This window comes from Cervus elaphus, chromosome 11, assembly GCF_910594005.1.
Source record: "Cervus elaphus chromosome 11, mCerEla1.1, whole genome shotgun sequence".
Lineage (NCBI taxonomy): Eukaryota > Metazoa > Chordata > Mammalia > Artiodactyla > Cervidae > Cervus > Cervus elaphus.
Window position 1 is genome coordinate 2,428,317 of NC_057825.1, and position 24,335 is coordinate 2,452,651.

At 56.6% G+C, this 24,335-nt stretch overlaps 1 protein-coding gene across 4 annotated transcripts in view; it reads left to right on the plus strand.

The window, feature by feature from the left end:
* The window catches only part of VAV2 (vav guanine nucleotide exchange factor 2), a 177,179-nt gene that overhangs the window by 108,441 nt on the left and 44,403 nt on the right, over positions 1 to 24,335 (plus strand). For all 4 annotated transcript variants that reach the window (XM_043916353.1, XM_043916354.1, XM_043916355.1 and 1 more), the window contains exon 4: positions 8,676 to 8,744. In XM_043916353.1, the coding sequence (XP_043772288.1) occupies positions 8,676 to 8,744 (69 nt within the window). The remainder of the gene's footprint in view (positions 1 to 8,675; positions 8,745 to 24,335) is intronic.

Here is a 24,335-nt window from a genome sequence, read left to right on the forward strand (position 1 = left end):
AAGCCGAGGCCCGGAGCCCGGCCCTGAGGCCCTGCCGACTCCAAGGTGAGCAACCAGCCGCAGGGCGGGACGGCTGGCCCGAGCGCAGTCCTCCCTGCCCAGGGCCGCCTCCAGACCCGGCACTGGCGCCGTGCAGAGGGCCGTGGCCCAGCTGGACCCCCGGGGCCCCTCGCCCAGGGTGAGGTGGACAGCGGTCCTGTCCTTGTTCTCACGGGAGCCCAGAGTGGCCTGGTGCCGGAGCGGTGGCCTGGCTGTGTGCACCTGCTGTGTGCCACCCTCTCGAGGCTGGGCTCCGGGGGGACCAGTCCTGCAGGTGGGCAAGCAGGGAGGCATGGAGGTCCTCGCGTGCAAAGGTCTACGCCCCTCCCCGAGGAGGGGGCATGTGAGGCGGCTGAGCGGGAGGGGTGAGCAGAGCCAGGGTGGACGGGTCTGGGTGGCGGAGGCCCAGGCAGAAGCTCTGGGGAGGCCGGGAGGGGACGTGCTGGGTGTCCTGGTGTGGTCAAGAGGGGCGGGGCGGGTAGGAGGGTCGTGAGGGGAGCGGTGGGCAGGGTGGGGGGCCCCGGGGTCTTGGATAGGACTGCCAGCCCATGCTGCTTCTTACTCGGAGCTGGGCCTGCTCCGTCCGTCTCCGAGCCGCAGCTCCTGTCTCTCAACCCCGGCCCCCTCTCCCCGCCCAGCGAGGCTGTGCCTGGGTGCAGTCCCCCCAGCCGAGGGGGCTCTCGTCCCCCAGTGACCAGCGTGAAAGCTTCCTGTGCAGAGTCTGCCGGTGAGAACAGGGCTGCCCGAGGCCTTGGGCTGCGGGCTGGGCGGACAGGCTGGGGGCGGGCCGTGCGGGCTGCGGCTCTGGGAAGACCCTGCTGCCTGCATGGCCTCCCGTTCCCTGATGGCCCTTTCCAGGGCACATTCCATCCAGGCGGGGCCATGGCAGGTCGCTGGGATTTCCTGCCTAGGCCAAGCAGGTATCCCCTGGGAAGAGGTCAAAAGGTCGTGAAAGGAAAACAGCCTAATGGCCGCAGGGGCTGGGCCCTGCTTGCGGGGGGAGATGGCCCTCGGACCCGCTGGCCTTTCTGCTGTGAAAGGCTGCCGTTCGGAGAAGTGGACCGGAAAGTCAGACCTCTGTTCAGCCTCATGGCTGCTGAGAAACCGCATCCCCCATCTTAGCAGCAGCTGCAGGCCCCTTGCACCCCTGGCCCCGGACAGTGGGCTGTGGGAAAGCGTGCCCCGAGGTCAGCCTCCCCCTCTGCCTCACTAGGGCTCTGGAAACAAGGGCCAGAACAGCCGGCTGGGCTCCGGAGGTTCACTCGGGTCTCCCCCGGTCACCCGAGGGGCTGCACCTCCTCCCCCACCCGCACCTTCGCTGGACCTGCCTCCGCTGAGGTCACAGGGGGACCCCAGGACCTCCTCCGCCTATGCCCACTTTGGCTTCAGGTCCTGGTCCTGGCCCCTGGGCTGGCCCATTGGTCACTCTGTCCCCCCGCCCTGCCCAGGTCCTGCCCCACTGGCCCTTCGGCTCCTCCCGGCTCGGCCCAGCCGCCCTGAGCCCCGCGCGCCCGAGTGCGCAGGGCGTGAGCGGCTCTGCCCACCTCTGCCCAGGCTGCCTCCTCCAGCCCCTGAATCTTGACCACACGCACCATCACCCCTGCTTCCTCCTGCTCGTGTGCCAGGCCCTGTGGAGGCACGTCCCCGCGCGTGTCATTGTGTGTGAGAGGCAGGCGGTGTACCCCCATTTTACAGGCGCGGTCACTCAGGTCCCTGGGCAAACTTGGGCCAGGAAGCTTAAGGTGCGGCCAGTTCCAGCCCCCGTCTGTCTGAAGCGAGGCCGGACTCTGAACCCAGGGTAGACGCTGCTCCCCGGGTCAGCTCCCTGCGGGAAGCTTGCCCTGCCCCCCCCCCCCCCGCCCCCCCGCTTCTGGGCCTTTGCGGCCCCCAGCCCGGCAGCCCCGGGCGGCCTTGGCAGTGGGTGGGGAGGCGCCCTGCGCAGCACAGGTGCCAGGGTCCGTCTGTGGGTGCACGGCCGGCCAGGGGGAGAGCCGGATTTCGTGCTTGTTTGGACAGCCGGGCTGTTTAGCTGGAGAGCTGTTTTTAATAAGAATCCCGGTGCTCCAAGGCCTTGCAGCCAATTAGCAGGCGGCACCCGGGTGACTTTTTGAATAATTAAACGGGCCTGTCGGGGCCTTCATGCTGCAGTTTGATGTGCCTTTAAAGTCTGTCTCACTGCTGTTTCCGGCTTCCAGGCGGGTGTGGCCTGGCGCTCTGTGGCGGCGTGTCCCCTCCCCCAGCCCTCTGCTCACCGGCCGCCTGCCTGGGCCCAGGGCGGGTGAGTTCCGAGGGCTCCTGGGTGATGCCAGCGCCGGAAACAGAGGCACCGCTGTCCACACGGGCAGGACCGGGTGGCCGGCTCATCCCGGTTTTAGTCCTGGAATTCCCGCATCCTCAGAGACTCCCTGTCTGGGACGCGCTCTGCCGTGGTCACCCCTGCAGGACACCCAGGCACCCCCAGGCCTCAGGCCGTGAGCTGAGAAGCTGGGGCCCTGGCCCCTCTCTCAGATGCCCCTGGTTGGCCCGGGAGGACCAGGAGCGTCTGCGGACAGTGCCGCTCTCTGATGCTGCCAGTAAACGCTGAGCTTGGAGGTCGCTTTGCAGGGAGCACTTGCCTGTGAGTCGCGTTTCCACGTTCCTGCCTGCACATGCTCAACAAGGGACCGAGGGGGAAGAGCCATCTCAACCCGGATCACTTTCACCTGAAAAGTGGAACATAAACCCCGTGTCCTAGATTCTCCAAACGGCGCTGCCGGTCAGAGCCAAGCGCCGACCTGAAGCACAGCCTCACCTCCTGAATATGGACGTTGGTCCGTCGAGGTGACCGTCTTCCTCCAGAGCTCGGCGGGGGCAGTGGAAGACCCCGCGGTGGTGCTGACCCCGTGGGCCTGGGACAGGGCTGGAGGCTGCCGGGCGAGGGGCGCTTTCCACCTGGAACAGAATGCTCAGAGGCCGCGAGGATGGTGGGGTCTGCCTGAGCCTGGGGCCCTGGACTTGGAGGTGGGCTCCAGGGATGAGCCCCTGGAAGGGGAGGGAGGGTCACGGGCCGCTCAGGGGCCACGAGGCCCTCTGAGAGGCTCTGCGTGCTGGCTTATTTAATCCTGATGGTGACGACCACCCCCATTCTACAGCTGGAGAGACTGAGGCTCAGAGAGAGAGTGGGCCCTGCTCAGGGTCACACGGCAAGGGGGGCCTCTGGGCTCGGAGGGCCTCTCATTGGCTCCTGGGTCGTTTGTTGTCCTGCTGCCCGCCGCACAGGGCTTCACTGTTCACACCCCACAGCGCTCCGGGGTCCCAGCCGGTGTGCGCCTGTGTTTGCCGCCTTCAGGCTGGGACCCCGGAGCATCGGCTGCGCCCCCGCCCTGACCACACGTCCCTCCCTCCCTGACCCACGGCTGCACACGTGGGCACTTTCCAGAGGCCCCGGCTTTCCAGCAGATTCTCAGGGAAGTCCCGCGGGCAAGGACCAGAGCCTGATTTATTGGTCCTGGAGCCACGGTCGCGCTGCGCCTTCTCCCTGAAGCAGGGACAGTGGCAGCCCCCGAGCCCAGCTCAGAGCAGGTGCCAGGAAACGGCCCGACGGATGAAGGCTGGAGGGGGCACGCCTGGGGCAGGGGCCCTGAGCCCCAGGTCTCTGTTTGGGGGTCGGGGTGCCCACCCTCCTGAGGGTGCTCTGTTTTGGAGCCTTACTCCCCCAGCGGGGGACCCGTCAGCCTCCGGCAGTGGGGCTGCCCCCTCTGGCCAGGCTGGCCACAGCCGAGGTTGTGGACGTTGGCCGCAGGGTGGGAGGCGTAATTTGGGGGGCCTTGAAGCAGTGGCCCGAGCCTCTTACCCCGCCAGGAGGGCGGGGTGCTGGGTGGACTTGACGCTGCCTGATGCGTGGGCCTGGTAGGGTTTATGGGCCCCTGGCAGCTTTTCTGCTTCCAGCTCGGGCATCCCCTTAATTCCCTCAGGGATGTGAGTGGGAAACTTGGCTTCCCAGAAGCCGGGCACCAGGAAATGCGTCCTTAGGAAGGGTCTGACGGCATCTGAGGGACCAGCACCCGCCCCCGCCGACCTGGATGACCACACTCTGTGTCTGGCCCACGGTCATGCCTGTGTCCTTCTGCCATACCTGATTCTCACCCCCTCCTTTTCAAGAACAAATGAGTACGCCGTGAACGTCTGGCTGTCTGGTCAAGCTGAGGAGGGGGTAGTTGGGGGGGTCTGAGACAGAAGGATGGGGCCAGGCCTTCTTGCAAGTGACCCCAGAGTCACCCCTACTCCCCCTCACAGGTTTGAAGTTCCAGCTGTAATGTGGCCCCAGAGACGCCCTCTCTGCAGATGTGTCCATGGGTGTGGAGTCAGGGTCAGCACCGAAAAGTCACGGCTCAGGGCTGACTGGGGCACCTCTGCCCGGCTTCTCAGAAGTGCTTCTTGAAGATGCTCCCTTGCCTCTGATTCAGGGCTGCCGTTTGTTGTTTTCTGAGGGGAAGGGCAGCTTGAGAACCAGTTCAGTTCAGTCGCTCAGTCGTGTCTTTTCTCTTTGAGACCCCATGGACCGCAGCACGCCAGGCCTCCCTGGCCATCACCAACTCCCGGAGCTCACTCAAACTCATGTCCATTGAGTCGGTGATGCCATCCAACCATCTCATCCTCTGTCGTCCCCTTCTCCTCCCACCTTCAGTTTTTCCCAACATCAGGGTCTTTTCCAGTGAGTCAGCTCTCCCATCAGGTGGCCAAAGTATTGGAGTTTCAGCTTCAGCATTGGTCCTTCGAATGAATATTCAGGACTGATCATCTTTATGATGGACTGGTTGGATCTCCTTGCAGTCCAAGGGACTCTCAAGAGTCTTCTCCAATACCACAGTTCAAATGATCCATTCTTCGGTGCTCAGCTTTCTTTAGAGTCCAACTCTCACATCCATACATGACCACTGGAAAAACCATAGCCCTGACTTGAGAACCATAGCTCGACAATGTCTGACATCTATTCCTCTGTCCACCCATCCACTCCCCAGTGAATCCACCCACCCACCTGTCCTCCTGGCCACCCATCCATCCTTCCGCCCTTACCCACCTGCTCACTCACCTCACTCTTCTGTCCATCAACCCACCTTGCCACCCTTCTCCCACCCACTTGTTCTAGACACCCACCCATACATCCATCTGTCCATTCATCCATCCATTCATTTGTCTTTTCATTCACCCATTTATCCATCTATCCAGCTGGGTCGCTACAGTGTCAGGCACTGTGCTAGGCAGAAGTGGACCCAGGCTGAGAGTGCGGTCACGTTTGCCCACCCGAGATAGAGCTTGGATTGAGTCTTACAGGCTGCCAGGACCTGGGTGAATGGGTAGGCAGGGGGCTGGCGTCAGAGGGAAGAGCACTCACAGGGGCTGGAGGTAGTGAGCGCATGGGGGCAGTGGGGAGAGTGGGGTTGAAGGAGGCCAGAGCGTCGGCAAGCCGCCCCCTACCCCTACCTTCCAGTCCCATCCCAGGGCTGGCCTCAGCAGCCAGGGTGCGTGACTCCACATCGTCCCCGGCAGGCTGTCCGCCCCGTTCCCTCTGCCCACCCTGGCTGCAGCCTGGCTTTGTTTGGCTGCGGCAGAAATTAATTGGATTTGCAGCCTCATTCTCAAGGGGATTTGTGGCCCCCCACAGGGATGTTGGAACAAAAGCAGGAAGCGTTTTGTGGACAGCAGGGTAGTTCTTCTGCCTTTAACATTCTTGTTTCATCTCCGTTGCGTGGGACAGACGAAGGAGATGAAAAGGAGTGTAAACCTGGACACCGACAGAGACATGGAAAAGAGAACATATAAGAGTGTCACTCACACACACGATGGATTTTTTTTTTGAGACAAAACGTTTTGAAATTACTCCTCTATCTTCTTTTAGTGAGCACTAACTTCCTGTTTGTCTGGAAGGAAAAAACATGCTGAATTATTCTGGGGCTCTTAGGCCTTAAGGAGGCATCAGAAGTTACTTTCCTTGGGTGGCATTAACTGGCCTGGCTGAGAGGATGAGGGTGAACAGAAATAAGGAATAGCAGCTTCCAGGGTTGGGGTCCTACTAAGTGCAGAACAGTCCCCCATCTTACAGCCAGCCTTCACGACAACCCCATAAGGGGTTATTTCTTTTAAAAACTTTTTATTTTGTACTGGGGTAGGTATAGCTGACTAACAGTGTTATGACAGTTTCAGGGGAACAGCAAAGGGACTCAGCCAGACACACACATGTAACCATTCTCCCCCAAAGCCGCCTCCCATCCAGGCTGCCACATAACATTGAGCAGAGTTCCCTGTGCTATAAAATAGGTCCTTGTTGGTCAACCGTTTTAAATACAGCAGCGCGTACAGGTCCGTAAAGGGGTTGCTTCTGTCTCCACGTCCCAGGGGAAGAGAACTGAGACTCAGAGAGGGCAAGTAGCTGGTCTAAGGTCACTCAGAGAGCCGGCGGTGGACCTAGGGTTCAGGCCCCCCTGGGTGTGCCTTACTCCAAAGCCTTTCCTGTCCGAGGGAGTCCTGTGGCAGTCCAGTGGTTAGGACTCGACACTGGGACCACAGTGGCCTGAACTAAGGTCCTGCATGCTGTGGAGCATGGCCAAGAGCAATATTTTTCAGTGAAAAATAAAAAATAAAAAAATGCTTTTCCTCTCCTAACCTGCCTGTGTCTCAGCTCACCTGGCAGAGCAGGTGGGTTTCATCTGAATGTCTCATCTGCTTGAGAGCAGAGCCCTGTGTTGAGAGAGACTGTAAGGACAGGATACGTACATAGGATTTCCTTCAAGGATAGGAGTGCAGCGGTTGACTAGTGATGTCTGTCTGGGCATGCGCAGGGTGAGAGGTGACGTGTGCGCCGTGGGTTTGCTGACTCCCTGAGCTGGAAAGTGGAAAGCTTCATGATGCAGAACACAGATGCATGTTAGAAAATTTACATGGAGCTCGTGGAATAAAGTTACTTTGGTTGTGAGTACGGCTCTAGCATGGTGGCCTGTCTTAGTGTGTAAGACCCTAACCCGGCCCACTTGGTCTTATCCAGCCTGTGCCCCTGACCCGGGCATTCCCCTACTCCGGGAAGGGTCCCCACCAGCCACACCCAGGGGTGAGCAGACGAGCTCTTTCTGCCAGAGAGTAGAGTGTACACAGCTGACAGGGTCCGTGCGAGGCTGGTCATGGCAGCAGGGTGTCCTGCTGGTGGGGGTGGGGTGGCCACCCTCAGCCTGGCCTGGAATTTTCTGTGATCAGTAGGGTGGGGGGCTGGAACCGTCGGCCGTGGGGAGTCAGTTAGGAAACCAGAGCTCGGTTCCAGCACCCTGTCAACCACCTGTGATCTGGATTGGCTTCCAGTTCTGTGTCGTGGAGGGGTTTCCTGGCTGGGTCAGTGAGGGTCCTGGTCCTGCTGGGGGCACAGGCGTCTGATGGCCTGGGGCTCTCCCCATGACCTGAAGACACACATCTGTCCTGCTTCCTTCTTGTCACATGATGCCCAGTGGGGGATGCTGTTGTCATGGTGATGGGAGGGAGGAGGGGAGCCCTTCTACAGAGAGGTTGGCCTGGGCTGTGTCACAAGCTGTTGCCAGGAAGCCGCAGGTGACGGGGACCCCTGGTCTGGCAGGTCTGCCTCGGGACCTCAGACGCAGGGCTGTGCAGGTCTGTGATGGCGCTGGCCAGGACCTAGGTCTCCAGCTCACAGCTTGGTGGGCTCTGAGTGGCCCCCATCTCCACCCGTCACTTCTTCACTCGGATCACGCTGTGCTGTTTGCAGACCTGTCCCATTTTCTCCAGTTTGGGAGCTGGGACCACCCCTTTTCAGTCTCTGGATAGCGGTAGGGGGTGACAGATCTGGGGTTCACCCACCCTCCCCGAGAGGACGTCCTGCAGGTGGTGTGGCGCCTGTGTTCCCTCCCGTGAGCCCGGCCGGGCCCAGGGCTCCTCGTCACCTCCATCTCAGCCCCTGGGCCGCGTAGGCTGGCTCCGCCCCCTTCCCGGGAGTCAGGCCCAGGTTCGTTCTGCAGTAGTGACAGGTGTGGCCGAACCCCCGCTTTCCCTGTGAACGTCCTTTTCCTCCCCGTGAGTTCTCCTCCCACGGATTCCGAACTGCCCAGGGGGCCCCCTGTCTGCTGGTGAGGACCCTGCCGTGCCACCCCCACCACACTGGGAAGCTTTCTGACGCCCGGCCCCGTCTCCTACTCCTCCCAGGTGCATCGTAGGGTGACAGAGTTTGCAGGGACCCTGGGCATCCCCCATATACAGAACTGGGAGATCTTCATGGAAGAAATAAAGGGTCTGAAGTCCAGATAAGTCTAGGTTCCTACCCTGACCCCCGCTCCTAAAGACAGGCTCTCATGCTCCACCACGAGGCACCCGGGGGAGCCCAGGTCCCCGTGTCTGAGGCCCCCTGATGTGTGAAGACAGGACCGTGACACGGATGGAAGCTTCCTGCATCCCTGACCTGGTTCCCTCGTTCACCAGCAGGCGCTCCGGGGCCTGGACGGAAGGAGCGAGCTCCGCGGGGTCTGGGGCCGGGCTGGGCATGGGGTCCTCCTGCTCGACATCTCCACTTGGGGGGCCCTGTGTCACATGCACCCTGTTTCCTTCCATGAGAGCAGACAGAAGGCAGAGACCCGCTCACTCCCCCCTGTCTGTCTCCGCAGGCCCTTCCCCTCGGAGGAGACGGCGGAGAATGACGAGGACGTGTACCGCAGCCTGGAGGAGCTGGCAGAGTAAGGAGCCGGCAGGGGGACGGGAGGGGAGTGGGTGGCGGAGGCGGGCTCTCCCCGGGACGGGAGCCCGCCTCGGTCGCCTGCATGGGGCTGGGGGGTGCGCTCCCCCCCGGCAGAGGGTCAGCAGGTCTTCACCCACATTCCCGTGGTGACATGGCTGCAGCTTCCTCCCCAGGGCCGGGCGCGAGGAGGGCTGGTCTTTTGGTGCTGCCGTCGGGGTGGGGCTGGGCCTGCGCCTCCCTGGGCTGGCGAGGCCGTTCCGGGGAAGGAAGGCGCTTTTGCAGAAGCTGGGCCCCCAGGAGCTCAGGCCACGAGCAGGGGCGGCTGGTGATTCAGAGTTGTCTCCTGGCCTGACGCGGGCCGGGGCTGGTCTGAGGCTCCAGGCTGGGGCCTCCTGAAGCCACTGGGGTGTCCCCGCTTCCCGAAGCCTTGGTCTGGCCTGCCTCTGTCCCCTCCTTGCCCCCTCCGAGGACTGCCTGGGCCGTCACATGCAGCCCACCCCTAGCATTGGTTTCACCCAAGGGATCCGGAGCCCTCCCCAGGGACTGGGTGGAGGTGGGGGTCTTCTGGAAGAGAGGCTTGGCTTCTGCGAGGTCGACGGTGGCCTGGTGCAGGGCTGTGTGGCCTGCTCCACGCGGCCGGTGGGGACCGAGGCGAAGAGGTGACGGGCTTGTCTGGGCCATGGCGGGCCCACGGCCCTCAGGCCAGGCGACGACCTGCCGAGGGGGCTTGTCCCCGTTTGTCGGCAGACGTCCCTTTGTTCCCCGATAACCGGCCGCTGCTTCTGGGGAGCCTCGTGGCCTCGCTTGCCTGGATCTTACGGCTCAGACTGGGTGAGAGTCGTGATGACAGCGAGAGCGGGACGCCCTGTGCACTTGCTCTGTCGAGACCCCAGTTTGATGCCCCTTGACTCCATCCGGGGCTGGCTCTGCGGATGTGGGGCCCGGGGACCCCAGGGGAGCCCCCTGCCCGGCGCTGAGTGTCAGGCCATTTCTGTGGAGTCACCCTCAAGCCAAAGTTGGGGGTCTGTGTCCTCTGGAAACATGCCTCAGGGGTCAGCAGAGGCTGCGGGTTCCAGGAGGGCGGGGCCCACCTTGTACAGCCTCCTGAGTGCCCGCCAGGCCCCCTGCTCAGCTGCCGCCCCCGGGGGTCCCTGCCTGGTCCCGGGGGCCTGTCCAGGTTTGAGGATTCCTGGGCGGTGTGTTGGGCGCACACCCGTTTCCTCCTTTCTCCCCCAATTCCACTGCTGTCTGACCTCTCAGACCAACACACAGGATGGAATTCCTCCCACACGGAGAAGCCGGTGTGGGGGCCGGGTGGCTTTGCGCGGTTCAATAATGTTATTCCGTGACATTAAGAGTGAGCCTCCTTAATCCAATGAGTTCCGTATGGCGCCCGTTATTGCGAATGTAAATCATACGTTATAGGGAAGGGGGATGGATTTGAGTCTTTAACTTGCGGTTTGGTCCCAGGGGCTCCAGGTTAATAAATTTTTCATGCTTTCCCCGCCCCCCCTTCTCCTTTCATTGAAAATCAAGATTTCCTAGCGTCTTGTCTCTGCGGACTTGGGACTCATATTTATCCATTACGGCAATTTACATGACATAAACAGAAATGTCGTTTCTTACCTGGCCTCTCCTGGGGGAGGGGGCCGGGCGGCGGCCTGGATCTGATGCCCAGCGGTGATGGGGAGCGAGGGGGTGACGTTTCCAGCGGAACTGGCTCATCCGTTCCTCTGGGCTCTGACCAGGTGTCAGAGCTGGTCAAACCTGGACAGGGCCGGTGTCCAGACCACCTTGTGTCTCTAAGGGCCCTGCTGCTCTGCCAGACCTCAGACGCTTCACAGCTGTTCGGAGAAAGTCCAGCTCTGGCTCCACGGGCGGCCGTAGCCCGGGGGAAGGTCTGGGGCCCCAGGGAGGGACCGCCAGGTGTGCGTGGGCCCAAGAACACATCCGTCTGTCAGCAAGTCATGTTGGCTCAGCCGCCAGCGGGTTTCTGTGCACTTTCAGGAACTATAAAGAGACAGGAATGACACCCCCGCCTGATGGCCGTGGCAGCACGCTCCAGGAGCGATCAAACACGAGCTGCCTGGCGATCGTTAACGTTCTAGTAGCTGTGTCAAAAAGAGAAAAAGAAACGGGAGGCTCAGTGGTAAAGAATCCGCCTGCCAATGCAGGAGACCTGGGTTCAATCCCTGGGTCAGGAATATCCCCTGGAGGAGGAAATGACAACCCACTCCAGTACTCTTGCCTGGGAAATCCCAGGGACAGAGGAGCCTGGCGGGCTACAGTCCATGGACTCTTAAAGTCGGACACAACGGAGTGACTGAGCCACACGCAATGACTTTTAAGAGTGTGCTTTTACTGAACCCAGTGTATCCAAAATATCCGCTAGTTCCACCCGTGGTCGTTGATGTAAGAGGTGGTTGATGTGATCCGGTCAGGCCGCTGGCCACGTTTGTGAGCTCACAGCCACGTGTGGCCTGTAGTCCCACGTGGGCAGCCCCAGCCTCGGAGGCACAGCAGCACTCTGCGGGCTCTGTGTGAGCAGAGATTACGTTCTCAAGCACTCAGAGCTCACTTCTGAGGTCCTTGAAGAGCGTATCATCAAATAATAGAGCAGCTGGCTGAAAAAATTAGCACAAAACATTGCCACTTACAAGAACGCTCCGTCAAGCAAACAGAGCCTCAGATGAGAGGCCTGTTTTTAAACGGCCCTGACGATTAGTTCCTTGCATTTGCCTGATGGCTCATTCCTCCCGCTACCCGCTGCTTCTTTCCAGGTGCTCCCAGGGGCCTGGAGCTGCCTGCCACACCTTCTCAGAGCTGTCCGCCTCCTGAGTGGGCTTGCAGTTAAGTATCTGCCCTGGAGGAATGCCCCGCCCCCCGCAGGGCTGGGAGCCAGACTTGCACACAGGAGAAAAAAAAAATGTGCACGAGATGTTTGACCACGGGAGCTCAGAGTTGGGCCAGGTGGATGCCAACCTTGAAATCAGGGAAGACTTCTTGCGGCTCTCATGGCAGCCTCCTGTCTCTCCGGGCACGGTAGCTCCTTCTTGGGGTTCACTTCCTCCCTCCCTGGGGTGAAAGCATCAGCCCAGGTCATCCGTGGACCCCTCGAGCTGGAAGGAGCCGCGGTTTCCTGATCCAGGAGCCTGCTCCCGGCCACCAGGCAGGTTCACTTTTCTTGGGATTGAAGTGATTTTTCAGGCTTGAACAAACGTGATCAGACATGGCAGGGAATATAATTTATCCTTAAATGTAGAGCTGTATGTTTTATTGTGTCATAAAATGATTTCACAGCTTTAAATGTGTCATGTTAGCCTTGTTGGGGTGATTTTTTGAAGATGTACAAAATGTAGGAGTTTCTGAGTCGAGGCACCTCGAGGGCTTTCGGCTTGCTCTGGGAGCGGGTCTTCCTCGTCCCTGGGGAGTGAGGCGGGGGCTACCTGCTGGGAGGGCAGAGGCCACGCTCCTCTGGCCGGCCCATCCCTGGCAGGGGACTAGGAACTGTCCCTCTGCCCGACTGTGACCTTCACCAGCGGGCAAGCCAAGGCCCACCCCTCCCAGCATCCTGGCTGGCCTGCCCCGTGCTCCCAGCTGCAACGAGAATTCCCTTATGTTCAGGGCACCTCGCGTGAAAGGTCAGCATCAAGCAGGGAGACCTGCGTGTGTGGGGGGAGCCCCCCCCACCCAAGTGCGAGGCCTGGATGTGTCCCTGGGTTTGGGGGCACCTCATGTTTCTCTGAAATAATTGCTTCTCCGAGGGGACAAATCTGAAAGCAGTTCAGTTCAGTTCAGTTGCTCAGTCGTGTCCGACTCCTTGTGACCCCGTGAACCGTAGCACACCAGGCCTCCCTGTCCATCACCAACTCCCAGAGTCCACCCAAACCCATGTACATCGAGTCCATGATGCCATCCAACCATCTCATCCTCTGTCATCCTCTTCTCCTCCTGCCCTCAACCTTTCCCAGCATCAAGGTCTTTTCCAATGAGTCAGCTCTTCGCATCAGGTGGCCAAAGTATTGGAGTTTCAGCTTCAACGTCAGTCCTTCCAATGAACACCCAGGACTGATCTCCTTTAGGATGGACTGGTTGGATCTCCTTGCAGTCCAAGGGACTCTCAAGAGTCTTCTCCAACACCACAGTTCAAAAGCATCAATTCTTTGGCGCTCAGCTTTTCTTAATAGTCCAACTCTCACATCCATACATGACCACTGGAAAAACCATAGCCTTGGCTAGACGGACCTTTGTTGGCAAAGTAATGTCTCTGCTTTTTAATACGCTGTCTAGGTTGGTCATAACTTTCCTTCCAAGTAGTAAGCGTCCTTTAATTTCATGGCTGCAGTTACCATCTGCAGTGATTTTGGAGCCCAGAAAATTAAAGTCAGCCACTGTTTCCACTGTTTCCCCATCTATCTGCCATGGGACTTAGTTTTCTGAATGTTGAGCTTTAAGCCAACTTTTCACTCTCTTCTTTCACGTTCATCAAGAGGCTCTTTAGTTCTTCACTTTCTGCCATAAGGGTGGTGTCATCTGCATATCTGAGGTTATTGATATTTCTCCCAGCAATCTTGATTCCAGCTTGTGCTTCCTCCAGCCCAGCATTTCTCATGATGTACTCTGCATATAAGTTAAATAAGCAGGGTGACAATATACAGCCTTGACGTACTCCTTTTCCTATTTGGAACCAATCTGTTGTTCCATGTCCAGTTCTAACTGTTGCTTCCTGACCTGCATACAGGTTTCTCAAGAGGCAGGTCAGGTGGTCGGGTATTCCCATCTCTTTCACAATTTTCCACAGTTTATTGTGATCCACACAGTCAAAGGCTTTGGCATTGTCAATAAAGCAGAAAGAGATGTTTTTCTGGAACTCTCTTGCTTTTTCAATGATCCGTCGGATGTTGGCAATTTGATCTCTGGTTCCTCTGCCTTTTCTGAATCCAGCTTGAACATCTGGAAGTTCACGGTTCACGTATTGCTGAAGGCTGGCTTGGAGAATTTTAAGCCTTACTTTACTAGTGTGTGAGATGAATGCAATTGTGCGTAGTTTGAGCATTCTTTGGCATTGCCTTTCTTAGGGATTGGAATGAAAACTGACCTTTTCCAGTCCTGTGGCCACTGCTGAGTTTTCCATATTTGCTGGCATATTGAGTGCAGCATTTTCACAGCGTCATCTTTCAGGATTTGAAATAGCTCAACTGGAATTCCGTCACCTCTACTAGCTTTGTTCATAGTGATGCTTTCTAAGGCCCACTTGACTTCACATTCCAGGATGTCTGACTCTAGGTGAGTGATCACACCATCGTGATTATCTGGGTTGTGAAGATCTTTTTTGTACAGTTCTGTGTATTCTTGCCACCTCTTCTTAATATCTTCTGCTTCTGTTAGGTCCCTACCATTTCTGTCCTTTCTTGTGCCCATCTTTGCATGAAATGTTCCCTTGGTATCTCTAATTTTCTTGAAGAGATCTCTAGTCTTTCCCATTCTGTTGTTTTCCTCTATTTCTTTGCATTGATCACTGAGGAAGGCTTTCTTATCTCTCCTTGCTATTCTCTGGAACTCTGCATTCAAATGGGTAGATCTTTCCTTTTCTACTTTGTTTTTGGCTTCCCTTCTTTTCACAGCTAAATGTAAGACCTCCTCAGACAGCCATTTTGCTTTTTTGCATTTCTTTTTCTTGGGGTTGGTCTTGATTCCTGTCTCCTGTACAATATCACGAACTTCCATCCATAGGTCATCAGGCACTCTGTCTATCTGATCTAGTCCCTTAAATCTATTTCTCACTTCCAGGGTATAATCATAAGGGATTTGATTTAGGTCATACCTGAATGGTCTAGTGGTTTTCTCCACTTTCTTCAATTTCAGTCTGAATTTGGCAATAAGGAGTTCATGATCCGAGCCACAGTCAGCTCCTGGTCTTGTTTTTGCTGACTGTATCACAAAAGCAGCCTCATTAAAAACAGACCACTCCCTGCAGGACGCAGACCCCACCACGGCCCAAAGTGGGCTGACCGTCAAGCCCCCCAGAGTGGGGATGTCCGCGGCTGCCCTCCTCCCACAGGATGGGGACAGGCAGGGTCCCCTGAGCCATAGACACTGGGGAGGCCTCGCCCTGCCCTGCCGCCTGCCTCTCGGAGCCGGGGACGCTGGCTCCAGGCTGCTCGGGTGGTGACGGCCGGGCACAGGAAGGCCTCATCTCTCCCGTGGCTGTTGCTGGACGGGGCCACCTCGTGTGCTGGTCCAGCGGCCGGCACCTCTGGCTGTTCAGGTCTTTGTCCGTACAGTAAGCACTGAGGGAGTGCCAACTGTATGCAGGGCGGGTGCCGTCCTGGGCTGGCCTCCTTGGCAGCACGTGGTCCCTGCAGCCCTGTCGGGGGGCTCTCCACCTCCTTGTAAATCTGGAAGCCCAGCCCGGGCTATGGGACTGGCAGGATGGAGGAACTGAAGCCGGTGTTCACAGGGCACATGGAGGTCTGTCCCCACGCTGAGCCCAGGGGCTAAGGGGCAGAGTGGCTCTGAAGTGGGTCCCACTTAGAAGTCCTGGCTGTCCCCCAGGGCAGCTGGGTAGAGTCCCGTGTGACCTGGCCCCCTACAATTCTCACTCTTCAGCTCTCCTAACCCCGCAGGAGCTATCCAGGCAGTGTTGACCGAGTTCAGACCTCCACGGGCCAGTAGACCAGGAAGGCTTCCTGGAGGAAGGGGTACCGCAAGAGAACGGAAGCCACAGAGGGTTTGCTGAGGTGTAACTTAGGAAGCCTGCCCCCACCCCCACCAGGCCAGCCGCTGCCTTATTTGGGGCTGGGGTCCTGGAGATGCTGGGGGTCAGCTGTGTCTGTTTCTTGGGACCCGAGGGCTGGCCGTCTGGGCCCCAAAGTCACCGTGTGTGTGTGCAGCCCAGCGGCCCTCCTGCCGCTACGGTCTAGACAAGCTGCCCGACGCTCCCTGCTCTCCCAGAACCGGCTGCTGGACAGCCGGTGGGGCAGCCCATCCACGCCCTGCCCGCTGAGCAGGCTCGTAGCTCCCCTGGCTCCTGGCTACTGACAGCCCTGAGCTCTGCTCTGCGGGGCTTCCTGTCCTGCCCTCCAGGGATGTCTTGACCTCTTGGCACCTGGGCCAGAGCTGTTTCACTGGCCCTGCCCTGCCCTGGGGGCCCAGGGCATCAGTGACCTTGAAACCCAGCACTTCAGGAAGGAAGCGTGTTCATTCTCTGTGCTAGAGTGAGTCCAAGGGGCCTCCCGAGTGCCCACAGAGCAGATGCCCCCTGCCACTCGGCCCTGGCTGGATAGTCAAATCACACAGGCCAGCAGACGCGACACAGACGTGGATGGATTTTTATTTTTAATACCTAGTTAAGGATGAGTCCTTTCAGGACCAAGGCTGTCGCAGCGATTCCGTGGTCTGACTTAACAGTTTCCGCAGGGTGGGGAGGCCGATGTGGAGGAGGTAGGCATTCATTGTGCTGTTTTCAAGAAGAAAGCGGGGACCAGCTGGGCAGTTGCCAAGAGGAGATGTTTGCAGTCTGTCTAATGATGGCCTTTTCAAATCGCTTTCCGGATGCTAACTTCTGGACCCCCTGAGGATAGAGACGAGGCCCCTTGTACATGATTTCCCCCGTGCGCAGCACAGACTTGACACACGGTGACCCTTAAAAAATATTGCTTAAAATATGAATAAGCCTAACATGTTGAGCTTAACTATGGAAAAACTCTGTCATGTACGTAATATCTGCTCTATTGGTCACCAAACTCTTACTCATCCTATAAAACCCAGCCCAGAGGTCACCTCCTCCAAGAAGCCATCCCCAACCCCAGCAGACTGAAAGAGGTGCCCCTTCTCCAGAAGATGAAAAGTCTGCCGGGATTAGCTTTGTCATGGTGTGGTCATTGTTTTCCTGCACTTGGGGTCCCCCAAGCCCCCGAAGTGAGCTCCTCATGAGGGCCACCCCAAGGGGAACAGAGCACAGAAAAGGCAGATACTTGAGCTGGGCCCGGCACAGAGGACCGTGCCCAGGGGGCTGAACATCTGCTATTGTTATGTTAAGGAGCCAAGCGGTGGTTCCAGGAAATTCAGAGGTTCCCTGAGTGCCAGGCCTGGCGCCTGAGTCTCACCCCATTATCTCAGCCTTCAGGACTCCGCAGGGTCCCCCTGAGTGCCAGGCCCGGAGCCTGAGGCTCACCCCATCATCTCAGCCTTCAGGACTCTGCAGGGTTCCCCTGAGTGCCAGGCCCGGAGCCTGAGGCTCACCCCATCATCTCGGCCTTCAGGACTCCTCAGGGTCCCCCTGAGTGCCAGGCCTGGCGCCTGAGTCTCACCCCATCATCTCAGCCTTCAGGACTCCGCAGGGTCCCCCTGAGTGCCAGGCCCGGAGCCTGAGGCTCACCCCATCATCTTGGCCTTCAGGACTCCGCAGGGTCCCCCGAGTGCCAGGCCCGGAGCCTGAGGCTCACCCCATCATCTCGGCCTTCAGGACTCCGCAGGGTCCCCCGAGTGCCAGGCCCGGAGCCTGAGGCTCACCCCATCATCTCGGCCTTCAGGACTCCTCAGGGTCCCCCTGAGTGCCAGGCCCGGAGCCTGAGGCTCACCCCATCATCTCGGCCTTCAGGACTCCGCAGGGTCCCCCGAGTGCCAGGCGCCTGAGGCTCACCCCATCGTCTCGGCCTTCAGGACTCCGCAGGGTCCCCCTGGGTGCCAGGCTCACCCTATCGTCTCAGCCTTCAGGACTCCCCAGGGTCCCTGGTCCTGTCACTGTTTTGTAGTCCAGTTCAATTCAGTTCAGTTGCTCAGTTGTGTCTACTCTTTGCGACCCCCTGGACTGCAGCACGCCAGGCTTCCCTGTCCATCACCAACTCCCAGAGCTTGCTCAGACTCATGTCCAATCGAGTCATTTTGTAGTGGGGGAAGTTACAGCTCAGAGTGGGTAAGTGATTTGCCTGAGGTCACACAGCACTCTTTACACGACCACGGAGGGACTAAAACCCAGAGCCATCTGCTGCTTGGACCGGTCAGGCTCCTGGGCTTCATCCTGTGACCAAGTCTGAATGGTGGGGAGAGTCTCCTGCTGCTTTGAAAGAATCCCTGAGAAAGAGGGGCTTCTGTCAGGAAGCACACAGCCGGGCGAGCCCGGCCCACTCTGGGAATCTCGCAGTCACGGTGGTGCCGTCTAGATGTGCCCCTGAACGGCTTTGCAACCTCAGGGACCGTCTTGCCCTCCCTGGGCCCCGCTTTCCCCACCTGTAGGGAGCTCGAGTGTTGGGATGAGGGTCTGCTGAGGGCAGGTGAGGCCTGCCTCCTAGTGTAAGCAGCGCCTTGTCTGTCTGTCTGTCTGTCCCCATGTGTAGCCAGTCCAGCCCACAGCCGGCTTCCCCAGGCCCTCCAAAGCCCACTCTCCTTGCCAGCCCCCCGCCCCCCGACTGGTGTGGATGGAGGTCAGGAGATGCCGGGTTTGGTTTCCTAGTAACAGTTTAGCGGTGGTCGGGGGTCTTGCTTCTCAGCGTCAGACGGCCCGGGGCCTGAGCGCACATCGCACTGTCATCGTCCTGTTTTATGCACAGCGTAAGCACACAGGCTCGCCGGAGGCAGAGAGCAGAGAGTTTGTTCGCTCTTCTTTGATTTTCCCCACGTGGTGGGGGGAGTGGGGGAAGCTCTTCTAAGCAGCTGACTTTCTGTACCAAAATCAAGGTTGGCAGGCGAGGCTCCTGGGGCGGCAGGGCGGGGGGCCCGGGGTCTCAGCGGGAGGGGAGGTTTCTGCTGTCTCAGGGAGGCAGCAGGCCGGGCTCTAGGCCTCCTGGAGGGTCTCGGGCCATTGTGAGGGCCAGAGTAATTGTCAGGATTTAGCATCTGCCAGTACAGCTGCTGCCGGAGTGAAGGGGGAGAGGGGAGGGGGCTGCCCTGGGACGTGGGCTGGGGGCTGCAGACGCCCAGTGTCCACGTGGTGTCCAGCTGAAGGGGATGCTGGGATCTCACGGTGGCCTGGGCACGATCCAGAGGGGTGGGGGCCTTGGCCCTGCCGTGGTCTGGGACTCCTCTGCTCACACGGTCCTCCAAGCTCTCCTGGACAACTGGACAGAGAAGGGCGATCGCTGTAGCCCGCCGAGGACAAATCCGTGCTGACACTCGCCTCCCGACTGTCTGGTTGGATGTGTTTCAGGACATCCGATGTCTTTGATGCTGCCGGTGGCTGTTTATTGAGCATGGACCACTGTGCTAAGTACTGTTTCGTTGACCTTCCCCTCCCACTCGGGGGGTGCTGGGCCGCGGCCGTTAGTGAGCACCTGCTGTGTGCTGGCCCCGTGCTGGTCAGCTCCGTTGAGGCCGATCCTTCCAGCGACACTACCAGGGGCTCTGCCTCATCCCCAGTTTGCAGGTGGGGAAACTGAGGCCTAGGTTCTCTTCCCCAGAGCTGCAGAGCCCTGCCCAGGGCTGAGAGTCCATCTCGGACTTGCCTGACTGCTTCTCCCCGGGGGGGCTGCTTTCGGGAGAGTCAGGATCCCACGACGAGAGCCTGAGCTGAAGGAGAAGGGGACGCGCCACCCCTGCGGTCCAGTGTTGCCCGAGCGTGGTCATGTACACCTACCCCTGTAGCGTGGTGGGGACGCGCAGTTTCTCCGTGAAGCCCAGCCTCTGATAGCTGGGAACTTTAAGACGAGGCTCTGTGGGTCCGTGTGATGCTGAGGAAAGACTCAGGCTGGAACTGAGATGGCCTGACGTGATAGAACTCGGCCTGAGTGATTGAGAGTTCCTTTCGGGTTTTTCTCAGGGCCTTGAGTTCCTTTTCCAGGACCATAGGAGGTGGGACTGGAGTTTAGATCCAGTGCACCGGGCCCTGATGGGGGTTCAGACTCCTGGCCTCTGCCCCGCGGGATGGTTTGTAGGGGCCATGGGGTCCCGCTGAGCTCCGAGGGCCAGGCCGTAACTGGGTGGATCCAGCTCATACTGCAGGGGAACAGAGACCAGGATCCACGCCTTGTTGGAGGCCCCTCCAGGTCACCGCCCCGCACCCCAGGACCCTTCAGACCCCCGGGGGACCTCGTGTTGCACCCCTCCCCGCTCCTGACCCCACACCTGTCATTGCCTTTTTCTCCCTTCAGCCCCCGTGGCTGTCAGATGCACTGGGCCGGCTGGGCCCAGCAGTAACTCATCTGTGTTAGCAGATGCCCAAGACGTGTAATGTATCTGCCCCCGCCTGCTCAGGAGACTCACACTCAGAGGCGATGCCTCAGCTAAGAATCAGCGGGGCAGTGGTGGAATTTGCATGCAGTGTTGGCCAAAGGGACAGAGCTGTTGGAGACCAGAGCTTGTCTCCTCACGCAAGTGACCCTCCTCCAGGTTAGACGGGTCTGCATCTCAGACGTAACTGCTGCCCTGTCGGTCTCCCCACCTGGACTGTGAGGCCCACGGACAGTTTGTCAGTTGGTGCCTCTTTGTCCCCTGGATTCCGGAAGTCACCTACCAGTGCAGACTTGGTCTTAGGAGAAGTGTAGATTAAAACAATTGAATCTGATCATCTTTTCATCTTAATTGCCAGGTTGAACAAATATATGTAGTTTTACCTTTATGACTTTGTTTTCGCTTTTTAAAAAAACTCACTTCTTAAAAAAAAAAACAAAAACTCACTTCTTTGCTGTTTCTTTTATTTTCTCCTCTCCTGGAATGTGGAACATGCACGAAATGAAATTTCAGTGCTACCATTTTATAATTTCATGTAATATGCCTGAATCTATATTTTTTAGTGCTCATCGACCTGAGTTAAATAATGACTGGCAGTATCTTCATAATTGAAAAGACCTATAAATGCAGAGAGCAGGCTTATGAGTGTGCTCATGCTTGATAATGAGGCCCTGTGGACGGGGGTAAAGTTAGGCCATTAAAGGTGTGATGACCATTCACCACTCAAGCTTGTTTGTCTGTTTTTAGCTGGAGTCGAGGTGACTTACAATGTCGCATTAGTTTCAGGGGCGAAGCACTGCGCTTTAGTTATGCATGCATGCGCCTGTGTTTTTTCAGACTCTTTCCCCTTATGGGTTATTGTAATACTGAGCAGAGTTCCCTGAGCTGTAGAGTAGGTCTTAGTTGTTTACTTTATATATAGTGTGCGTATCTCTTAATCCCAAACGCCTGATTTATCCGTCCCTCCCCCAAGTTTTCAACAGGTTCTGGATGACAGACATTTTGCAGAATGCAGAGAAGTGACCGTGTCTGCATTTTTGAGATTTTTCTGTCCCGAGTTCAGATGCCGGAACACAGCTCTCCGTCTGGTGTCTCTGGCAGCCTATTTTTAACCTCAGTGCCCTGAGTGAATCAGAAGAGATGAATGTGGTGCGTGAAAATTGATCTTGCCTGAATGGCTCTTCCTCGTCCATATTGATTTCGAGAAGGAAGAGCAGCGGGTTCACGGTGATGACCCGTGTTGGGGACCACGGAGGGTGTGTTCCTGGGCCTCAGTCTGGTGGTTCTGTTCCTTCTCTGGGTACAGAGGAGGGGGCACGGGACGGCATCATCTCACGCTTACCTGGAGGAACCCGCTGTTTCTTCAGGAGCTCCTCACTGTGGTTGGGATAGAGAGCTCGTAGTCCTTTACCTGAGGGAACCCCCCAACCGACTGGCGTGAGGTGTCAGAGGAAAGAAATTGAAGGTGTAGAACAGTAAGAAAGTTGGGTGGGGAATGCTGGAAGGGAGGAGCCCACAGACTCAAACCTGCTGATAGAATCCACCTAAGTCCTGGGCTGACCATTAAACCTCACATACACAGGAGACGCCCTAAGATTTCCAGCAAGAAATGCAGCATCTGGAATCTGAATTTAGCAGTCATTTCAGCCGCTGCCCACGGCGGGGAAGACAGAGTTTGAAGTTTGAGTCCAGCCAACCAAGTGAACCGTCAGAACAAATATTACTCTTCAAAAGAAATAGTGGATCCAGAATGTCCGTAATGAACCATTTGTAGTGTCCAGCATCCAATGAAAAATCATCAAACCAACAAAGAAACAGGTATAAGTGAGTCATACTGAAGGAAAAAAGCAATGTCAAGGGGAATCACTGTTGAGATGACTTAGATGTCACAATTAGCAGTTTTATTATTTTGATTTTAGGGCTTTGAGGAAAATGTGTCAAGTGAATGAACAGATGGGGAGCCTCGGTAGAGAAATAGAAACTATAAAAAAGGACCGAACGGAAATTCTAGAACCGGAAAGCATGGTAACTTAAATGAATAGTCACTGGATCAGTTTAACAGAAGACTGCAGATGGCAGAGGAAAGGGTCATTGAACTTGAAGATAGTTAAATGGAAGGCATACACCCTAAGTAGCAGAGAGAAAAGAAGATTGAAAAATATGAACAGAGCCTCAGACATGGGGGGGCAATATCAAGCGTCTAACAGGTATAATTGGAATCCCAGAAGGAGAAGAAAAAACAAATAAGGCAGGAAAAAAAAATTTAAAAAACAGTAGCCTCGAGCTTCCTAAATTCAAAACCTCTATGGTAAACTACAAAATGTTGCTGAGAGACAATCAAAGACCTAAATAAATGAAAGTATAACTCTGTTCATGGATTGGAAGATGATATTGTTAAGATGTCAGTTTCCCCAGATTAGACTATAGATTTACTACAGTTCCTATTATAATTCAAGCAGATTTTTTTTTAATTGACAAAGCTATTGTAAAGTTGATACAGAAATACAGAGGACTTCAGGGTGGTCTAAACAGTCCTATAAAAGAACAAAGCTAGGGCTTCCCTGGTGGCTCGGTGGTTAAGGAACCCACCTGCCAGTGCAGGAGACATGGGTTTGACCCCTGATCCAGGAGGATCCCACATGCCGCAGAGCAACTCAGCCGGGAGCCGCGGCTACTGCGCCTGCGTCCTGGAGCCCGGGAGCCGCGGCTACTGCGCCTGCGTTCTGGAGCCCGGGAGCTGCAGCTAGTGATGCCCGCTGCCCTAAGGCCGGTGCCCGGCAACAAGAGAAGCCGCCGCAATGAGGAGCCCACACACCACAGTGAAGCCTGGCCCCTGCTCGCTGCAGCTGGAAAAAGCCCGTGCTGCAGCGAAGACCCAGTGCAACCAAAAATGAATACATAAAATCATTTGTAAAATGGTTAAGGAAGGAACAAAGCTGGAGAATTTACATGACCCGATTTCGAGACTCTCTGTAAAGCTAAATTACGGCCGAGTGGTACTGGCATAATGAGAGCTGAATATATTGACAGGCTAGAATGCGGCATTCTAGAACAGACCCACACATATGTAGTCACCTGGTTTTTGTCAGAGGGATCCAAGCAATCCAGTGGGGAAAAGAAAGTTTTCAACAGATTGTTCTGAAACATCTGGCTATCCACACAGGGATGGGAAAATGAACTTCAATCCCTACCTCACACCATACAGAGATATCCAGTTGAGATGGATCAGAGACCTAAACATAAACAACACTGAAACCATATGGATCTTAGAAGAAGATATAGGAGAAAACCCTTTGCGACCTGGAAGAAAGCAGAGATTCTTACATGAGGCATAAAGGCTTCTTAGATGTGATACAGGATAGAGTCAGGGCACCATGGAAGAAAAACTCGATAAATTAAGTTTCATTAAAATAAAAAATGCATGTTTATCAAAAGACACCATGAAGAAAACAAGTAGCCATGCCAGAGACTGGGGGGAAATTTTTTTAAAAATATATCTGACCAAGGACTTGTATCCATCATATATAAAGAGCTCCTAGAATTCAATAAGAAGATGGCAACTAACTTTTAGAAATGGACAGAAGTCTTCAGCAAGCCTTTTACATAGGAAGATACACAAATGTCCATAAATACATGGAAAAATTGTCAACATCATTAATCATTGCAGGAATGCAAAATAAAGCCACACTTCTATCTCACTACTTACACACTCTAGTGGCTAAAATTTAAAAGGCTGGAACTTGCCAGAGCTGGAAAGAACTGGAGTTAACTGTCACTCATGCACACTTCTGCTGGTGGCGTAAATGCTGCAGCTGCTCGCTTTGGGAAAATGCTTGGCAGTTACTGATGAAGTTAAATGTGCTCACCTCCCCTTTGATCCAACAATTCCACTCCTTGTGGAATTTCATTTCCAAAGGAAATGGGAGCATATGTCCACCAAGAAAAAGGCAAATGCTCATAGCAGCTTTTATTTACGACAGCCAGAACTTGGAAGCCACCCAAATGTTCATCAAAAGGAGAATGGATGTCAAATTGTGGCACATTCGTGCAGCAGATTGAGAGTCGGCAATAAAAACGGATGAACTGCTGATGGAGGCAGTAGCCTGGATCTCAGGGCCATGATGCTGAGGAAGGGAAGCCGGGCCCAGAAGTGGACATGACACACGATGCTGTTGATGGGACGTTCAGAGCAGCCGAAGAGAAGGCCTACGGTGAAGAACAGTCAGAGGGGTGACTAGGGGAGGGGATAATCAGGAAGGGAAGGGGAGGAACTTTTAGAGGAGATGAGAATGTTCTTTAATGTCATGGGGTTTGGGTCCCCTCATCAAAATGGTACAGCTCAGGCACATCTCGCTACATGCATGCCTGCTCAGCTGTGTCCAACTCTGCGACCCCGTGGACTGTAGCCCACCAGGCCCCTCTG